The following is a 21706-nucleotide window of genomic DNA, read 5'->3' as shown; positions in this document are numbered from 1 at the left end:
ATACATTTTTTTTAGTGTTGAATTTTTAAAATTTTTGAAGGCTCATATCTAAAACGATGAAGAATTAGACCAAGCTTGTGAGACAACAAAATATTCTCATTAATCTTCTCTTCCAACTTTGTGAGAGGAACTTTGACCAAATTTTGCTCAATTTGATCACAAACCAGCTTCTAAAATAAGTCCTATAAATTAGAAAAATTTTGATAAAAAATTTACCATCACCACAATCTATTCAAAATACTAAAAATGGCATAAAAATAATTTCTAAATACTATCTATACACATGTTAGAAAAAAAAATCAATATGACTACTAGAGCATATCACATGTGGCCTCCATCTCTCTTCCTGTGTTCTTGAGTGAGTTTCCTCTTTTATGTATAGTGTATGTTTGGCACAACAACTAAAGCAAGTCTCCCCACCACAGATTCTTGAAACATTAATGGAATAATACAAAACTATAGATATAATCTTAAGGAGAGAGAATGGATAACTCTTAAATCCACAAAGATCTGTCCTTCATCTTGCAAGGTTTTTATTGACCATCCATGATGCCAGGAGGCATATTCCACGGTGGATTCCGTGAGGTTTTACGGTGGATTCCGTAAACTTAGATGACCGGGGCTCATACGCAAAGAGGATTCTTTGTGCGAGAAGTTGATGGGGACGCCTGTCCTTTTCGGGCGTTTCATTAATTTAGTGTGTACATGGGTGATTCCATAGCGGGTGATTCCGTAAAATGCATATTAAATTAATAAACGTTTATGAGTTTAGAGTGCGCACTCGTAATAAATTAAGGTTAGGATTTATTTCTAACCAGTTGATTTATTTATGTAGTTGAAGACTGCTAGGTATTCACTTTTGTTGGTTTAATTGTGTTATTTTACTAACGATTGTGAATGCTTCAGTTGATGTGTAGAGATAGCAGCAGTGGCGGAGGAAAGCATTGGAGTCTAGCGGGTTTTCGACCTTTGGACTATATTTTGATAGGCGTCACGCCTATATTTTGATTATGTCTATAGAGACATCGATTATTTATTATTATTTTGTATGCGCTTATGCGCCTGGATATGTTATTTTTATTTGGACATTGAGATTGGGCGTGCCAGACTCTTTGGGCACCGTCCATTAGCTTTATTTTCCTATTTTTGGTAGAAAGCAAACTCAAAAGCTAAAAGCTTGTCATATTTTTGTAATTGGGCTATTTTTGAGCAAAAAGATTGGAAATATATATTAAATACATGCTTTGTGAAGCGCTCACACAAGGCATGGGGGAGATTCAACCCAATTTGTCTCTTGTCTCATGTCGTGCTTGCTTTTACATTGGTTTTTGTGCTAAAAAGTAGAGTACTTTGTTCTTGGGGACCTTTGGGAATTCACTACGTGAGCTACCTGCGTCCGATCTGCGCACCAGTGGTATCAGAGCGGAGCAGAGATCAAGGGCTTCCAATCGCTACCAATCTCGGGCGAAGGCGGAGCTCCAGGAACAAACGGCCTCTACAGTCAATCTCGTCGCGAACCGTCGATACAGGCAGACTTCTGGCGATCAAGAACCCCTGTTTCCACTCTCAGATCGCGAAGGACCACTCTCTGTCGGCGGAGGACCACTCCCTCATCTTCATGAACAAGTCGTGATAAACCAGTAAGAGCCATATCTCTATTTTCAAAAAGCTTAGTGTAAAAGCTTAATACAAAGCTTGAGAAGCTTAACAAGCTTCTAATCAACAAATCGATCAGAAAGGGAAGCCCCCAAAAATCGCGCGAAATCAAAACGCCCCCCCCCCCCCCCACGATCAGAAAAACGGCGGCCTTCTTCTTATTATTAAGCTTTAAGCTTAACTAATTAAGCTTAAATCCTTCTATACTCTGCAAGTTCTACTGGGCAGACAAGTCTGCAAACTCTCGGTCACGCACTCCAGAAGACAAGTTCCGCAAGTCGACACTAATCAAGTCCTGCAAGTTCTGCAAATCGGCTAAGTCCAGCAAGTCAACAACCCTGCAAGTCTGCTAAGTCTGCAACTCTGCAAGTCAGACTAAATCAGAACTGACTAGTGCTTAAAACTCATAGAAGACTTGTTCGTTTGCAAAAACTCAGAACTAGAAAGTTGTTCGCAGCAAGCTGTTTTACCTATCTGCAAGTTCATTGAAGTACTTTCAGCAAACAGAGACAGAAATATTTCAGAATTTCTGAAAATTGAAGAAGAAAATACTCAAAAATACATAGCCTTGTAACCCCAAATTTGAGCTACGCTCATCCCGCTAACTGATTTTGAGTGAGAAAGGTTTGTTGAGTTTTACAGGATGACTACCCCACATATGGATGATCCTATGACTGAAGACGATCTACCCGAGCCTACCATGGAGCAAAAGCTGGATCTTATCATGCTGCAATTGGAAGAAGAGCGAAGAGCTAGGCAAGCCTTGCAAGCGCAATTGACAAAGCTACAAGGAGCGTCCACTGACAAAGAAGAACCTCAAGCTGAAGATTTGATACGCCGTACCATCGACGCCACTCTTGAAGCACAAACCATTCGCAAGGAATCCAAGATAAGTAAACGAAGTTTCAAGTTTCGCACTTTCAATGGCATAAGAGAAGGAAAGACTGTTTTATCATTCATTAGCCAGTTTGATGACTATTTCCATGAGGAAACTTATCCTGAGAAAGATAAAATCAAGTGTGTTACTAATCATCTGATAGATAGAGCATCACTTTGGTGGACTGTCATCCGCAAGAGCATAGAATGTCCTGCTACATGGGAAGATTTCAAGAAGAAGTTCATGCAAAATTTCCTACCACCGCAATTTCATGAGAAGGCTATCAAGCAATGGGATTTACTTCAACAACGCGACCGTGAGCCTATACCACAGTATACAGAGCGTTTTTGGAATGCACTTTTACAGCTACGCATGCTTGAAGACGTACCAGAGACGACACATAAGCGGAAGTACATGTCTGGACTTCTTGGACATTACTACGCTGAGGTGAATATGTTCAAGCCTGCTACCCTTGAAGATGCCATCTCCTTAGCTCACGACACTGAAGATAAGTTACGTGGAAGAGATCGACGACCACAGCCATTCCAAGCAAACGGTAATTATGGATCTAAACAATTCAATTCCAATTTCAGAAGGTTTAATCCAGGTCGTTTCTCATCACCATCTTTCCGCAAGAATTGGCCTAAACCACCTGCATTACCATCCACTGTCAATCCAAATCCTAAGCCTATCCAACAAGCAAATCCAAATATACCCAGACTCCCAGCCATTGCAAATAATGTGACCAAAGCCAAGCCCATCGTATGCTACAAGTGTCACCAGCCAGGCCATCTCGCAGCAAATTGTCATTCAAAGAAGCCATCAGCACACATCAACTACCTTGGAGCTATGGACGAAGACGAGCATGAGGATATGCCAGATTTCACTGAAGAAGAAGATGATCCTACTACTACTTCCGACACTTTACCAGGTATGCCTACTTTACATTCATTGTTGACTATGAAATGTATGGTGCATGGAAAAGAAAGAATTATATTGCATGATGACGGTAGTACCCATGACTTTATTTCAGCAAAATTGGTAAATGAATTAAAATTGCATACAGTACCTACGCACTATCGCATAAAAGCTGCATTTTTAGGTACTAGGTACAATGGCACACAAGAAGTTCAAGATTTAGAAATTCAAATTGGTCCATATATTGAAAGAAGAAATTTCTTAGTTGTCCCATTACAGTCTAGCGACATTATTCTAGGAATGCCATGGAGACACCAACATAATCCTAATATAGATTATTCCACACACACAATGAATATTAATTTTCAAGGAAAATCTATTACATTATTTGGTATGCATGCATCTCATATGTTTCCACTGCTTTCGCATACTCAAGCAAAACGTGCACTACGCAAGAATACTAAATCATATCTCATTTGGGTGAATGAATTGCACGCAAAAGAAACTCATATGCACCCTAGACATAAGGAATTTCTTGCATATTTTAAGGACTGTTTTGCAGAAGACCTACCACTAGGTTTACCTCCATCACGTCCAGAAGACCATAAGATTGACCTAATACCTGGCACACAACCACCTTGCAAAGCCCCATATAGGCACAATCAAATAGAGCAAAAAGAAATCCAGACTCAAGTAGAAGAATTACTAAATAGAGGTTTAATTCGACCTAGCAGTTCTCCATTCGGTGCACCTGTGCTCCTAGTCAAGAAAAAGAATAATACTTATCGGATGTGTATTGACTACCGAGCATTAAACAAGATCACTGTAAAGAATAGGTATCCTATACCTAGAGTTGATGACCTTATGGACAAACTGCAAGGATCTTCTATATTTAGTAAAATTGACCTTAAATCTGGATATCATCAGGTGAGGCTAGATAGATCCGACATATTTAAGACTGCATTCAGGACACAGTTTGGCCATTACGAATTCTTAGTTATGCCATTCGGATTAACTAATGCACCTGCCACTTTCAGTAGAATGATGAACCGTATTTTTCTAAAATATCAATATTGTGTGATTGTTTTCTTTGATGATATTTTAGTGTTCAGTCAAAGTGAAAAAGAGCATTATGAGCATTTATCATTAGTTTTTCAATTACTGAAAGAAAATCAATTGTTTGCAAATCCTGACAAGAGTAAATTCTTTAAGACAGAAATAGAATATCTAGGTCATATTGTATCAGAAGAAGAAATAAAAGTTGATCCTAAGAAAATTGACGCAATATTGCATTGGCCTATTCCTAAAAATGTACATGAATTACGCTCATTCCTTGGTCTTGCTAGTTTCTATAGGAAGTTTGTACGTAATTTCTCATTACTTGCTTTACCACTGACCAAACTTCTTAAGAAAGGCATTGTTTATCAATGGACTGAAAACCAGCAGAAATCCTTTGATTTACTTAAACGTGCATTGACCAATGCCCCTGTCCTACAATTGCCTGACTTTAACAGACCATTCTTTTTAGTTGTGACTGATGCTAGCGGATTAGGAATAGGAGCCGTGCTAATGCAAGACAACCATCCAATAGCATATTCTAGTTCTAAGCTGAAACCCTCTGAGCTTAAATATTCCACCTATGACAAGGAACTCTTAGCAGTTGTACAAGCATTGAAACAATGGAAGCATTATTTAATGGGTTCAGAATTCATGATAAAGACTGATCAGCAAAGCATTAGACATCTACTTAGCCAACCCCAAATTTCTGACCGCCATATCAAATGGGCTTCATTCATTCAAAGTTTCCATCCTATCATTCAATACCAACCTGGAAAAGAAAATGTAGTTGTCGATGCATTAAGTAGAAGACCTGCAATTCATAACATTTCTATCATATCTTTTGATTCTTTGATTGCTATGAAAGACACATATCACCAGGATATTACTTTTCATTCTGATTGGCAAAAATTAGTTCAAAATAATTTCATTCCTGTTGATTCATTATCATATAATGATGGATTCATGTTCTTTGAAAAGAGACTATGTGTTACTATTCCATTCCGATCTTTTGTTTTGAATGAAATTCATTGTCCCCCATATCAAGGTCATAGAGGTATCATTTCTACATTACGCATGTTAACTGAAGATTTTTATTGGCCGCATATGGATGCAGATGTGTCTAATTTTGTTTCTGAATGTCTGATTTGTCAAAGAATAAAAAGACATCATGGTAAACAGTATGGGTTATTAATGCCTTTATCTATTCCATCTAAACCTTGGGAACATATATCTATGGATTTCATTACTGGCTTACCAAATACTAAATCTAACCATGACATGATTTGGACAATTGTAGATAGATTTAGTAAGCAAGCATATTTCATTGCATGTAAGAAAACTTTAACAGCATCACAAGCAGCACAGTTATTTTTGAAAACTGTTTTTACTAACCATGGATTGCCGAAAGTGATTATTTCATATAGAGATTCTAGATTTTGTAATAATTTCTGGATTACACTGTTTGCAAATCTAGGCACAAAGATTGATTTTTCATCTGCATTTCATCCAGAAACAAATGGACAAACAGAAGCCACAAATAGCACTATTTTAGATCTTTTACGTGCATACACTATCTCTAAACCTCAAACATGGGATACTCATTTGCATTTATTACAGTTTGCTTACAATAATACACCGCACACATCTACAAAGAAAGCACCTTTTGAAGTTATTTACGGATATAGATTATCTACACCTGTTGCATCTTTGTCTAATAGAATACAAAGTGCCGATGATATTGTTGTTATGCATAACACTATTTTTGATGAGGTAAAGGATATGATTGCTAAAGCCCAACAATCATATACCAAACAAGCCAACAAGAAAAGACAAGCCATGAATTTCAAAGTTGATGATTATGTTTGGCTTAGAATAGAAAAGCGTAGACTGCAAAGTGTAGATAGACATCCAGTTGTCAAATTAGCCCCTAGATTCTACGGACCATTTAGAATCATTCATAAGATTAATGACAATGCATTCAAGTTACAGCTGCCATCTCATTGGAAAATTCATAATACCTTTCATATTAGTTTATTGAGACCATTTAGAGGACAATTACCTATCCACCCTGTCTATGAAAACCCACCTTTACTAGAAGAAGAGACTGAAATCCTTGAACCAGAAGCCATCATAGACACTGATTACATGATCACTAGAACTGGCCGAAGGTACTCTAGATATCTCGTGAAATTTAAGAACCATCCTGTAGAAGAAGCACAATGGATGCACGCTAGAGACCTAAATGCTTTCCCCACTCTGTTAGCTCCACATTGAGCTAATAGCAATTGAGGTCAATTGCTATCCCACCCCGGGGGTATGATGCCAGGAGGCATATTCCACGGTGGATTCCGTGAGGTTTTACGGTGGATTCCGTAAACTTAGATGACCGGGGCTCATACGCAAAGAGGATTCTTTGTGCGAGAAGTTGATGGGGACGCCTGTCCTTTTCGGGCGTTTCATTAATTTAGTGTGTACATGGGTGATTCCATAGCGGGTGATTCCGTAAAATGCATATTAAATTAATAAACGTTTATGAGTTTAGAGTGCGCACTCGTAATAAATTAAGGTTAGGATTTATTTCTAACCAGTTGATTTATTTATGTAGTTGAAGACTGCTAGGTATTCACTTTTGTCGGTTTAATTGTGTTATTTTACTAACGATTGTGAATGCTTCAGTTGATGTGTAGAGATAGCAGCAGTGGCGGAGGAAAGCATTGGAGTCTAGCGGGTTTTCGACCTTTGGACTATATTTTGATAGGCGTCACGCCTATATTTTGATTATGTCTATAGAGACATCGATTATTTATTATTATTTTGTATGCGCTTATGCGCGTGGATATGTTATTTTTATTTGGACATCAAACTCAAAAGCTAAAAGCTTGTCATATTTTTGTAATTGGGCTATTTTTGAGCAAAAAGATTGGAAATATATATTAAATACATGCTTTGTGAAGCGCTCACACAAGGCATGGGGGAGATTCAACCCAATTTGTCTCTTGTCTCATGTCGTGCTTGCTTTTACATTGGTTTTTGTGCTAAAAAGTAGAGTACTTTGTTCTTGGGGACCTTTGGGAATTCACTACGTGAGCTACCTGCGTCCGATCTGCGCACCAATCCATGCAAGTTTCTCTTATTCTTGAGTGATAAAGTATTTTAAAAATGGGTAAAAGAAAGTTTTTTTTCTTTGTTAGGCCTTGAGAGAAGCACTTCATATAAGTTGGAAATTTTAGGAAGGGATTTTTCCTTGTGGAGTTCGATCCTTGTAGCAAGGGTAAATCAGCTTGTTGTGTAAAAAGTTGCTATGGTGGACTTTTCAATTAGAGATAAAATTGATAAAAGAATGTAAGTATCTCCCCAATTCGCCATTATGTAAGTGGAAGAAGACAATAGTCTTTCACCTTTTTGGAAAGTGCCCTGAAGTGAAGCTTGCTTTGAGGATGATGAAAATATGGATGAAAGGATGATGGTTCAAAGATAAGATTTTTCTCAAAGTGGAAGTGTTTTGTGATGCAAGAGGGTTAAATGATAAATCTGTAATGACCTTGAATCTTATGTTGGCTATTCTCACTAGGGTTATTTGAAAGTTAAGGTTGAGCACCTCAATCCATTTTAGAAACTTACAGTTGTATCCCCAACCATACAACAAATATTAACAAAAACTTGAAGAGAACACAAATTGAAGAAGAGAAAAATTAGAGACAAAGACTGAGTGACACAACCATTGGGTAAAATCTTTCCCCATGTATAAGTGAGTGCGTCCCTCCACACATTATTTATGGATTTTTATTAATTCTATGCTAAAAAAGTCCTTGAAAAGCATCCACATATAGTGCCATCCATACAAAGTCACTATCAAAAAGCAAATAGACAAAGAAAAATCCATAAAAATAAATAAATATAAAATCATATTATTTTATCAATAATCTCCATAGTACTTAGCTAGATCCAAGTTTCCTATGGATGATATCCATAAGTTGAAGAAGAAAATTCTTGCAGCCTTAATTTGAGTTGCCATATTTAACATCCCAATACGCAAACAAGTATATAAAAAGGTTTTTAAGACCTATGGTCCATGTTAGTCTTTCATCTTGAAAGCATGAGTAGATTATCAAAATCCATCCCTAGTGCTATGATTTTTTTTACTCTTGAAGAATTTATGCATTACAAAAAAAGGGTTTTGATAGCTCATATCTAAATCAAAAAACTATACTATCAAATAAGTGTGATAATTATATATGTGATGTAATTATCTCATCTTAGACTTAACAAAATGGAGGAATTGTTTTGATTTTCATTTGTAGGTCTAAAATTTTCTAGCTAAACTGAATGGGGTAGACAATGGATAATAATGTTTTAACTAAGTTTGTATGGTGGTGGTGTATAGGTGGGGTCATTGAAATACTCTTATAGATTAGATAAAGACTTTGGAGGGTTTTCACACATGTATAGTTAACTAGTTTAATGAGATTTAAACAGTTGTATTTTAGTATGCTAATCGTGCATAAAAGAGGAATAGTTAAAGAACTAGGGCATATTTTAGAGAGTGAATCTGCAAAATGAATGCCATGAAATGCAAAGTGCATGGGTGATAGCTTATGTGCGAAAGCCCCTTTAGTGTCATGCCACACACGTCACACAACTAGAATTTTTCAATATTCAATAAGTAAAGTTAGCCCCTTTTATAGCACGTATGAGGCTTAGATAAGGTTCCACATTCAACTCACTTTACTTGCTACACATCCAAAGAGTACAACAAACACTATGGATGATGTCACCATTCATAACCTACTCTCTCTCTCTCTCTCTCTCTCTCTCTCTCTCTTTCTCTCTCTCTCTCATATATATAAAATTTAGAGATCAAGTGGCTCTTACATGTGTTTATCTCATTAGGGTCACAGCATGCCTAAGTTGACAAACTTCAACAAGTAAAAGGGAGAGTGAAAGCACTAAGGCCACCCACAAATCTGCAGTGCAGGGACCCCACTTGTGCCAATAAGGAGAGAGAGGGTGTTTGAGGTGAGAGAGAGCCTTTAGAGAAGAGAGAAAAGGGTATTCAAAAGAGACAACATGATTTCTACCCATCAATGATTATCTTCAGGGAAGTTACTCATGAAAATATGTGAACATCACATGGGTTCAAAATAAGGTATTTTTAAAATACCATTTTTATACATATTTTTACATATGAAAGGGTGTAATATAAAGGGTTTATTTATAGATTAAATAGAAAAGGGTCGTATTTTATTCAAGGAAAAATTCATAGATAAGAGTATTTATAAATAGGTCTTGAATGTACCTGATGTACAGGATATACATATAGTAACTTCCTTGATGAGTGATTATCAAGTCCTTAGATTTCTCCACTCCCTAAAATACTAACATAAAATTAAGAGTCATTAACCACGTGCTATTAAATTTGTAACTATGTAAACTTGTGGAAGTAAAATGTACTTAGGTGTGGCTTGGCTCTTAGTTATAATGAGAGAATACTAGTAAACTTTAGAAAAGCAGCTGGCTGCTGGCGGTACGAGAGGAAAGAAGTTGGTAACCGCTAGTCGGTGAGCAGGAATCGACGTGGGCGTAGAATTAAAGAATGTCAAGATGCATGCGCACGTCAAACATGTACTCGGCTGAGAGAATATTAGTAGCGAAAGCGACTGATTAGAGACTGAGAGTCTGCGCTCTCTCTCTCTCTCTCTCTGTCTGTGTCTGGACGTCTATAAATGCATCGACCATATCCAGAAAGAACAGACTCTCTCTAGCGCGCGCAGTCGCCATGGCATTACCGATCGCAGCCCCGCCCCCTTTGGAAATTCTCCACTCGGCTTCTTCATCCAACTCTCCCTCGGCCCATCCCAAACGAGTAGTAGACCCCGAGGCGCCACCACCACCTTCCTCAGAAACTGTACTACACGCGGGTTCTTCCCCTCCTAATTCTGTGATGCCCAAACACGACCAAAACGCAGCTGGCGAGCAACCCAAACATCGAGGTACCCACCCACCTTTACTAGCTGTAGGCTATATACTAGTCTCCCTGCTCTATACAAGCCTATACTAATACTAATAGGCAGCTCTGTGTTTTCTATTTTGGGGTCTTTTGGGGTGTGCGTCCATACGCGAGAGAGAGAGAGAGGATTTGGGTTTTGTTCGGGAGGGGGGGGGGGGGGGGGGGGGGGGGGGGGGGTGGTGGTGGTGGTGGTGGTTTGGTTGGGTGTTTGTTAGGTTGGTAATAGTCACTAAGGGTTAGGTGGGCAATTGCCACAAACAAACTCAAGGTTAAAATAAATTGTATTGCAAGTTCTTTTCGGGAAGGGGGGGGGGGGGGGGGGGGGTGGTGGTGGTGGTGGTGGTGGTGGTTTGGTTGGGTGTTTGTTAGGTTGGTAATAGTCACTAAGGGTTAGGTGGGCAATTGCCACAAACAAACTCAAGGTTAAAATAAATTGTATTGCAAGTTCTTTTTTTAGGGGGGTTTTTTTGGAAAAGAGGGAGGAGGAGGAGGAGGAGGAGGAGGAGGAGGAGGAGGAGGAGGAGGAGGAGGAGGAGGAGGAGGAGGAGGAGGAGGAGGAGGAGGAGGAGGAGGAGGAGGAGGAGGAGGAGGAGAGTGCCTTGTGTGGAGCGGAGCCGTTCACAAAAAGACTCACATTCAATGTAAAATAAATTGTATTTATTACAAAGAAACTCTCAAATTTTAAAGAGGACATTGTAGACCTTTTGAAATTTACAGTATTTTCAGTTATGAAGATATCAAATATACATCATTTGATTCAAGAATCCCTCAAAAAAATTTCGATCAACGTTTTTAGTATCTATGGTTCAAAATGTTTTTCTATGAACATTGGATAGAGGAGAAGCTCTATTTGTTACCTTGTAGCGATCAAAGGGCTCGAGTAAGTTACTCATGAAGATATGTGTGTATCATGTGGGTTCAAAAAAATGTATTTTTAAAATATTTTTTTAATACTTTTTTCACATACAGATGGATGTAATATAGAGGTGTTATTTACAAATTGAATAGAAAAGGTTATATTTTAACCCAAGAAAATAATCAACTTAGCATATATGATAGTGGTGTAGTGATTAAGCATAAGTTAATAGACATTTAAAGTGCATGATATCAATATGTATATGCATCTAAGTCCATGAGGATGGAATACATATGTTTTGGGCACACACCTCTAAGCATGCGCATAGCCTTGCATGTGCAAAGATACATATGTGGATATATAGAATCACACATAAAACTTCTAGTATTTAATAAATACAAAGGGATGTTGTGTCATTGTGAGTATATATACACACTTAAGAAACTTAACATACATGATAGTGGTGTCGTAATTACGCATAAGTTCATATACATTTAAAGTGCATGACATCAATATGTGTATACATCTAACTCCATGAGGATGGGATACATATGTTTTGGGCACACGCCTCTAAGCATGTGCATAGCCTCGCATGTGCAAATATACATATGTGGATATATAGAATCGCACATAAAACTTCTAGTATTTAATAAATACAAAGGGACATTGTGTCATTGTGAGTATTTATACACACTTAAGAAACTTAACATACATGATAGTGGTGTAGTAATTACGCATAAATTCATATAAATTTAAAGTGCATGATATCAATATGTGTATATATCTAACTCCATGAGGATGGAATACATATGTTTTGGGCACACACCTCTAAGCATGCACATAGCCTCGCATGTGCAAAAATACATATGTGGATATATAGAATCACACATAAAACTTCTAGTATTTAATAAATACAAAGGGATGTTGTGTCATTGTGAGTATATATACACACTTAAGAAACTTAACATACATGATAGTGGTGTCCTAATTACGCATAAGTTCATATACATTTAAAGTGCATGATATCAATACGTGTATACATCTAAGTCCATGAGGGTGGGATACATATGTTTTGGGCACACACCTCCAAGCATTCACATAACCTTGCATCATGTGCAAAGATACATACATGGATATATAGAATCACACATAAAACTTCTAGTCTCTAATAAATACATAGGGATGTTGTGTCATTGTGAGTATATACACACACACATAACCAACTTAACATATATGATAGTGGTGTAGTAATTAAGCATGAGTTCATATACGTTTAAAGTACATGATATCAATATGTGTATACAATCGAAATCCATGAGGGTGGGATACATATGTTTTGGGCACACACCTCCAAGCATGGACATAGCTTGGCATCTGCAAAGCTGCATACATGGATATACATAATCACTCATAAAAATTCTAGCATTTAATAAATACATAGGGATGTTGTATCATTGTGAGTATATACACACACACATAGCCAACTTAACGTACATGGTAGTGGTGTAGTAATTAAGCATGAGTTCATATACATTTAAAGTGCATGATATCAATATGTGTATACAATCTAAGTCCATGAGGGTGGGATACATATGTTTTGGGCACACACCTCCAAGCATGGACATAGCCTCGCATGTGCTTAGATGCATACATGGATATGTAGAATTACTCATAAAACTTCTAGTATTTAATAAATACATAGGGATGTTGTGCCATTGTGAGTATATACACACACATGTAAGCAACTTATTATAGATGATAGTGGTGTAGTAATTAAGCATGAATTCATGTACATTTAAAGTACATGATATCAACATGTGTATACAATCTAAGTCCATGAGGGTGGGATACATATGTTTTTAACACACACCTCCAAGCATGCGCATAGCCTTGCATGTGCAAAGATACATACATGGAGATGCAAAAACAAACATAAAACTTCTAGTATTCATATACAACACTACTCACACATGTTTGGCCATTGATGCCACACACATGGCCACCCATATACCTTGGATAGAAACATTGACATAACTATTTACATATACAAGCTACATATAATACCCAAGCATGCATGCATGCATATCGAATTCTCTTTGGTGTGTGCATGAGTATTTATCCATGTCTTTGTCTATGTCTCAATTGCAAACCACACATGGATTTGCTAAGTATACAATTCAAATATGCATTTTTAGCTCTAGAGCCAAACAATATATATGAGTCTAGAGGAGTTCGCCATGGGTAAGTTATGGAATCACAGTGCAAGAGAGGGAGATTTTTCAAAAAGTTCATAAGTGTATACATTAGAGGTGAAACCCATTAATTTCCCCCTCCAACATTAAAAAGGGTTGGGGGGGGGGGGGGGGGGGACAATAGCATAAATATTTTCAAACTTAAATTCGCATTTTCTTTTAATATCTAGGAACTCATATATTGACAACTTATAGGCATCACCATTTATTATACATCATATCACCATCAACCTACCCTTAGCTTCAATAATTCATACTAAAGAATGCACAAGATCATGTCTCATTAACATTACAACATATAATTCATGTGTTAGAAATGTTCTAGTCTTTTAAGCTTAGTCAATATGAGAAATTTAAGACAATACAAAGTCTTATATCTAAAAAAGGGGGTATGCAATAAATTGTTTTGATACATCATATAAGTGTAAAAAGGGGGTCATATGACTCTTGCACGCATCATAAATAGGGGTATTTCTATGATTCTTTACTCGCATATCTCCTTTACAAAGAGAGTGAACTCCCTAAGATATAAGTACACATGCATCCTGTGCATGTGTTTTGCCCATATGCATTCATAATGTCACATGCAAACACTTGCAAAGATAACAAATAGCACATATATAATATGAAGCACATATATGCACACTTAAAAACATTTCAACTCACATATATGCATACTTAGTACACATCTAAACATAGATATATGCACACATAAATGTACGTGCATCTATATATGCAATAGGTGCATCTACGCACATCTAGACTCCCAAATACTTATAGGGATACACAATATACAACTATTAGCTTATTTATTAGTTTTATAAGTCCTAATCCCAAGCAAACACACATACACTTACATCTACATATGTGCAGCATATGTGACACACATTGGGTAATTGTGATCAAGGATCAACTATATTCATATTTCTTAATATAGCACATACTAGGCATTCCACACATAGGATAATGCTTTCATACTACTATTACAAACATTTAGGGTGCTTTGGACCCCAAGACACATTTTGCACAATAAGAGCAAGCAAAAGTACACATTGCATGTGACCAATGCTTGTTAATTGCAATTTATAGGTACTATTTTCGCTTTAGTATGCACGAACTCTAAAACTAATGTTATCACACATACTCATACATTGTCTCACTTTCTATTGTAGTATAATCACATATCCTAGTCTTAGAATAGATAGATAGACATTGTCTAAATGTTAGAACTCTATAGTGCGCATATTTAAATCTTTTAAAGGAGAAATTAAGTAAACTTAAGGAGAATGGAACCCAAACATCACTTTCATAAACTATGCAAATCATAATTCAACATATAAATGAACAAAAGAAACAAAGATGTCAAAAAATTTACTCATGAGGATGATGGTAATGTACACTTAAGCTCTCATCCATGCACTATTAGGAAAGGACTAAGGCACATCTAGAGGAAAACAAGATAGATAGTTATTTGTAATCACACACACACACACACACACACCCCTTAATGTGTATATGTATATATGCGCGCATGTACATACATATGATCATATATACACACATATACACCTATGTGTATGTGTATACAAAGATCATGTTTAAAAGATCATGGTTCAAGGATTTAGGGGCATATTGTTAGGGTTGTCAAATAAGGTTTTATGGTTTTGCAAAGGGAAATTAAGCTCTATCTCTTGCATGAAAAAGGCCCAAGTCTATTTTACCAAGGAATCAAATTTTGGGTTTGAAGCTTCTCTCTATCTCTACACACACACATAGGCACACATGTATGTATGTATGTATGTATGTATGTATGTATGTATGTATGTATGTATGTATGTATGTATGTATGCACATGCGTGTGTGTGTGTGTGTGTGTAACATAGAGAGGACCTAACCTCTTTTTCTCAAAGCATGTGAATACTAAGGTCTTATTGTGTGACTTTTTTAAAGGATGACTCTCTATTTTATGATTGTATAGACATCTCATTAATCTCTCTTACACTCTACCTTTTCCAATTCTACTTCATTCTACTCTCTCTTGTCTCTACATTCCAAAGGATGAGCCTATGGGTTTTAGGAGGGGTTAGATTTTCTCAACAAGGTTCATATGTTTTGGGCCATGCTAATGTTTTACATAGAGGATTGAGGGTTTTCTAAATTAAAGGATCCAAGCAATCAAGGTTTTACAATCAGAGGACAAGTCTTGTGGAAGGATGGCCTGTCACAATACTTTTTAGGGTAGGAGTTTGGGTTCAAGGGTTTGTGGGGGCTCAAAGATTTAGGGAGAGGGAAAAGATTTTTATTGGCACATTATCTAAGGTTTTAACATTTGACAATCGAACGGGGCATGCAAGGTCTTTATATTTACATGAGTTTAGGTTAGGTTGATTTTCTTCCTCCCTCCCATTCTCTCTCATTCTACCTCTCCATTCTCACTATTCACTTCACATAAACATGCAACCACATTAGATGCAAGATTATAGAAAGAGTTTCCTCAACATTAACAAAATTATAATATTGAGGTATTGTATTATATATTGAACCATGAACTCTTTCTCCCTTTTTCTCTTTCTTTCTCTCAAAAATGTTTTTAAAAAGCATCTCTCTTTATCTAGCTGAAATCACACCATTTATTCCCTCTCGTCTTATTGTGCTATGTGTAAGCTTTAAAAACTTTGCATAATATATAGTAGAATGATGAAAATTCTCAGCTTTCACCCTCATCTTTCTCTTTCTTTGTTGATTTCTCTCATAAGTCCTCTTTTTGAAGCATATCTCTCTATCTTGCTCAAAGAATGACTAGTCTCTCCCCTCTCTAATATGTGCCATGTGTAAAGGTTAAAAGCCTTTGCATAATACATAGTATACACATAGTTATGGATATTTGATATTGTATGTCAAAATAAGCATATTGCATTGTATTATGTGAATGAATATATGTATTGTTAGATATGGTACATGGATGGTGGAGTTCTTAGATCCACTCTGTGTGTGTGTGTGTGTGTGTGCGCGCGCGCGCGCGCGTGCGCGTGCACGTGTGTGTGTGCGTGCGTGCGTGCGTGCTCTGTGTGTGTGTGTGTGCACATGCTCACATACATATGCATGGGAGAGAGATACACATGACATATTTCAATTTTACACACACACACACACACACACACACACACACACACACACAAGCTATTGATATTTGCAAATATGTTGATGATGCCTTCTAGGCTAATGAGGGGAGAAGTTCAAGCTAACAATGAGAATCAATCATAGAGCCTTGTGAATTTTGCATTTCAAGAGTAAAGGACATTGTTGTCTTTAAGTCACCATCAAAGAAAATCATTTTAAATTCAAGTAAAATACATTGATGCAAATATGTTGATGATGCCTTCTAGGCCAATGAGGGGAGAAGTTCAAGCTAACAATGAGAATGAATCATAGAGCCTTGTGAATTTTGCATTTCAAGAGTAAAGGACATTGTTGTTTTTAAGTCACCATCAAAGAAAATCATTTTAAATTTAAATAAAATACATTATTCATCAAAGTTGATGGTGTAAATAAGGAGGCAAAAGAACATGCTAGACCATGTTCATTTTACTTGAAAAACTCTCACAATAGTAAAAGTCAAGTGTGGCAACTACCCTTATGCATCCAATCAAAATGAAGGAGGCTCAAATGTCATGAACTTAGCTAGGTTGTATATTTTCTAAAGGCATCACCATTAATTACCTTTTTTGGTGATCTACCTTAACCTTCACTTCAACTTCATCATTAGATACTATATTTGAGGATGTGCTTTAAAAATCCTTTTTATTGGAGATCTTTTTATTTTTAATGGTTCAAACCCTTGATTGGGTGGCTCTATAGTAACTTAGCTTCAAGGATGGCCTTTCGGCCATTTGATCACTCCCTAACTTTGATTAAAGAATATGGAAGGAATTTTTAAGAAATAAATTTTATATCCATTCAAGTCTATTGATATGCTTATTATTTTGAGTTGACTGAAGAGTTTGATTTGACCCAAAATTATAGGTAGATTTCATTTGAACTACATAAATGTTTTAAGCATGCTTCACTTTATTTTACTCAAGAGTATAGTACCTTAATGGTTCGTTTTATTTTTCTAGAGCTTTTTGCATTAAGATTCATCATGTCTTCATATCTTAGTTGTATAGCATGACTTGTGGTTGTTCACCATATTTATCTTTTTCTCACCACATCATGATTTTGGCATATTTATGGTGCAATTATATAGGTCAAGTTAGTCACTTGTATCCCACACATATTGTTCACAAAAACATTCTTAGGAGGCAACACAAAAACCTACATATTACAAACTAGTCCCACTTATGCTCATGCGAGATATAGTAAAAATGAGAAAGTGATACAATATTGTTTACTTTGAATTCTAGAGTAATAGATATCAAGCATATTACATAGATGCATGTATCATGTTTCTAAAACAACTTCAACTTTTGCAGTCACATGGCTTCATGTGGGATATCATCTCACAACAGGAACAGCTGGAGCATCAACGCCCAACTTGCCAGCTGCTATGGCTGCCTTGGGATGGGAGCTAGGTGTCTTGTTTTTGTTCTTCTTTGCCATAGGTTCATTCTATTCTTATTACATCATGATCCTTATGCTGGATCGCATGGAAAAGCAAGGAAAAAGGTGTTTAAGATATCAAGATGTGACCTCTCAAATCCTTGGTTAGTATACCATGTCATTAACATTTCTATATGCTCCATGCTCTATCAATGTTAAAAATTAGTCATATGCATATTTCAACCTCACAAATTGCTATGGTTATTTTTTATGCCATATTTTCTCAATATATATGTCAATAACCATCCCAAGGTATGATTGAAAGTCTTAGAACATCCACCACATATAACCTCTCTATATCACATGCATTGAAGGCCTATTAAAAAGACCCTTATTTATGAAATTTCTCTGTATATAACACACCCCTTTTCTATTCAATCTATGAATAACCCCTATATATGGCACCCTTGAGTATGTTAAAAATTTACAAAAAAATATATTCTAAAAATCCTTTCTTTTAATCCCACATGATATACTTATATACTTACTATAGTGACCTCCCCACCTATTAAAAATAGATAAGAGGAGAGAGAGGTGAATGCAACCAAATGTACACATACATGATGGAGACTTGAGCAACCAAGTGCACACACGCATGATGGAGACTTGAGCAATGATAGCACACACAGAAGTATGACTAAAATCTTCTTCTTTTTCTTATTTGACGAAAAAGAACTTAGTCTATAATATGATGAAATTCTAACATGAAGTACTAAATTATATGTACATATGGTTACTAATTTTGAACCAACTAAGGATAGATACGATGGCACAATGAATGTGCCATGACCAAGAATGGACTTTCATTGGAATATCCTCCATGTCAATCATTGAATGCATTAGTGTGAGTATTAAATCCCTACCATATCAACAAGGCATGTAGTGGATGCCGAGTCATGTGGAGCTTGACATCTCAACACTCTCCTGTCATCTTAGAGTGAGCTTGTGTACTCTAGGCATAGTCCTGAAGCAATGACCAATTTAATATCACTTGCAAAAACCTGCTCTTGAATAAAATGGTAATGGATCTCTATGTGTTAGGTCCATATATGATACATTGGATTCTTGGCCGATCAAGTGCTACTAAGTAGACAATAGCCTTCTTGTCTACTTGCAATCCTAAATCAGTGTAGCTTGCATAAACAAGCTATCTCAAATGCTGCAATTGTAACACTCTTGGAAGCAAGTACTAGATAGTGTGTATATGTGTATATCTAATGCTCCCTTGATAGCATGATCTTAGTAGCCAAGGATCTAGGTGATGCCATCTACAACTCCCTTGGAATATCGTAGACTTTGCCACCTAAGATCACTTGAATCTAGCTTGTAGGGAAAGTTCCATCCCGTTCCCACAAGAATCAACCTAAAGGACTAAGGTCATCTGAAAGTTTATCTACCATTGGTCATCACTAAAAGTTGCTTATGCAGATTAACTCAAATTGAAGTGATCTTTTGTTGCACTTGGTTCAAAGAGAGTGAACAACAAAGGGGAGCTAATACATCGACTTCTTTATCCACAAGGTAAAGTCTCATCCCTTCCCCCTAAAACAACATGAGATTTGATTTTAAGATGATCTTCCTATGATGATCAATGTTTTGACCCTTCTGAAGCTTGCTCCTAATTTATCATTTTGAGGGAAACCTCTTGCCTTATTGAGATGTGGATACATTAAAGAACCGCCCTCTCGCTTTTCTTTTTTATCAAGAACTATGTGGTGGGGGGACTTGCTTGAGTTGCTATGCTAGTCACACACCATGCACACCAGAGGAAACTCACTCAAGAACACAAGAAGAGAGATGGAGGCCAAAACTTTTCTGGCTGGTTTTTTTTTCTTCTTCTACATGTACACAGCGAATAGATAAGATAAAACATAAAGAAAAGTGGCCTACTAAGTCAAAAAATGCATAACTGACTATACTAATCAGCTATGGTGCTATAACTATGCTAGATGTAGATAGGTGTAATAAACTAAATATAATAAGTGATAAGGCAGTGGCCATGTGAGGTTCATAATGACTATTGACACGCTAAGTATAGACATGCAGACTCATCAAGCCAAGTAGGCCATCATCAATGTTCGCATGTGTTGAGCTTACCATCTCAACACTCCCCCTCTAGCTCAACTATATATCTACAACTCCAAGTAAGATTTGAAACTTTCAAAGCTTCTCTACACCCAATGCCTTTCTGAAAATGTCAACTATTTGGTAAAATATACCAAGTCAATCTCTCCTACAAGTACCTTTTCTCTCACAAAGTGGTATTACACCTCAATGCATTTTGTCCTAGCATGGAACATTGGGTTCCTAGCTAGCTATATGCTGCTCATCTTGTCATAGTGAATGACAACTAGACAATCTCCCTACACATCCAAATCACCCAATAAATTTTATAGGCATTCTACCTCACATGCTATCATAGTAGCACCTCTATACTCAACCTCCTTAGCACTCAATAAAGCAATTGTAGGTTTCTTTTTGTTGCTCCATGTAATTGCTACACTACCAAGGGAAAACATGAATTTACTAGTAGATCTTCTATTTGACATTCTACTAGTCCAATTTGCATCTATGCATCCAAATGTTGGGGTAAAAGGCCTTTGGGCCTACCCATGTATATTGTGACCGCCCATTCTTTATTCATATATATTATGATAGTACAATAAGGCTGTCAGTTCAGTTGGACAGCACCTGCATTGTGTGTGCTCTTCTCTCCCGCATCTTCCTCTTCTCCTTCTCCACTGCCATTGCGTCCCCTTCAACTCGTATCAGAGCAGGTCTTCAAGAGCTCATCCCGGCCTTCCACATGAGGTATGAGATCTTCATTCTCACTCAGTTTTCAGCTCAACAGGGTTTTCACAGGTTGTGGGGAGCCATAGCTGACACCTCTTGGAGCTTCCTTCACCTGGATCTTGCTTCCAGGCTATCAAGGCTTGTTGAGGCTTGGTGTAGGCCTTCTTTGGCTCCCATTTGTGCCCCATTGTTGACACATAGGATAGCAGACCCCCCCAGCTAGCTCACATTTTTTTTGCGCATGTTTCAAAGTCTGGCCCAAAAATCAAATTTTTTTGTCATATCTCGGGCATTCGGAACCCGATTCAGGCAAGATAAGAGACTAAGTTGGGGTTTTGTCATGCTCCAAATGCGATGGTGATGTTGGATTTTCCAAATTCTGATGATAGAATATTCTACAATAGATTTCAAGTCTGAGACAACATGTATTTGTATGTCTATGGCTTATGTGATGCTTCTACTGATGTTTGTTGATACCGGATCACTTGTGGATGTTATGCCTCTTATGTGAGACACATTTGGAGCTGATTTAGCTCAGCCATTGACTATTTTGAACAATCCTAGATCTGTCCAAAATAGGGCAGCCACCTGTTACTTCAATTTTATGCTTACAGGTCTTATCATTTGATGCCCGATTATGCCCAGTTGGTGCCTATACATACGGGAATGTATGCCTATGGATTTGAGCT

The 21706-nt window shown here is 37.0% G+C and overlaps 1 protein-coding gene across 1 annotated transcript in view; it reads left to right on the top strand.

Annotated features, from left to right (window-relative positions):
* The first annotated feature begins 10217 nt into the window (after nucleotides 1-10217).
* The window catches only part of LOC148019671 (GABA transporter 1-like), a 115670-nt gene continuing 104181 nt past the window's right edge, over nucleotides 10218-21706 (top strand). The window contains exons 1-2 of the mRNA XM_087700803.1: nucleotides 10218-10500; nucleotides 18098-18328. Of these exons, the coding sequence (XP_087556929.1) occupies nucleotides 10287-10500; nucleotides 18098-18328 (445 nt within the window). The 5' untranslated portion in view covers nucleotides 10218-10286. The remainder of the gene's footprint in view (nucleotides 10501-18097; nucleotides 18329-21706) is intronic.

The sequence above is a fragment of the Lygodium microphyllum genome, chromosome 19, assembly GCF_053477565.2.
Source record: "Lygodium microphyllum isolate KBCC chromosome 19, Lygodium_microphyllum_v1.1.10, whole genome shotgun sequence".
In the NCBI taxonomy this organism is placed as follows: Eukaryota; Viridiplantae; Streptophyta; class Polypodiopsida; order Schizaeales; family Lygodiaceae; genus Lygodium; species Lygodium microphyllum.
Note: the sequence above shows the minus strand (reverse complement) of the source record. Positions and strands in the feature narration are given on the sequence as shown.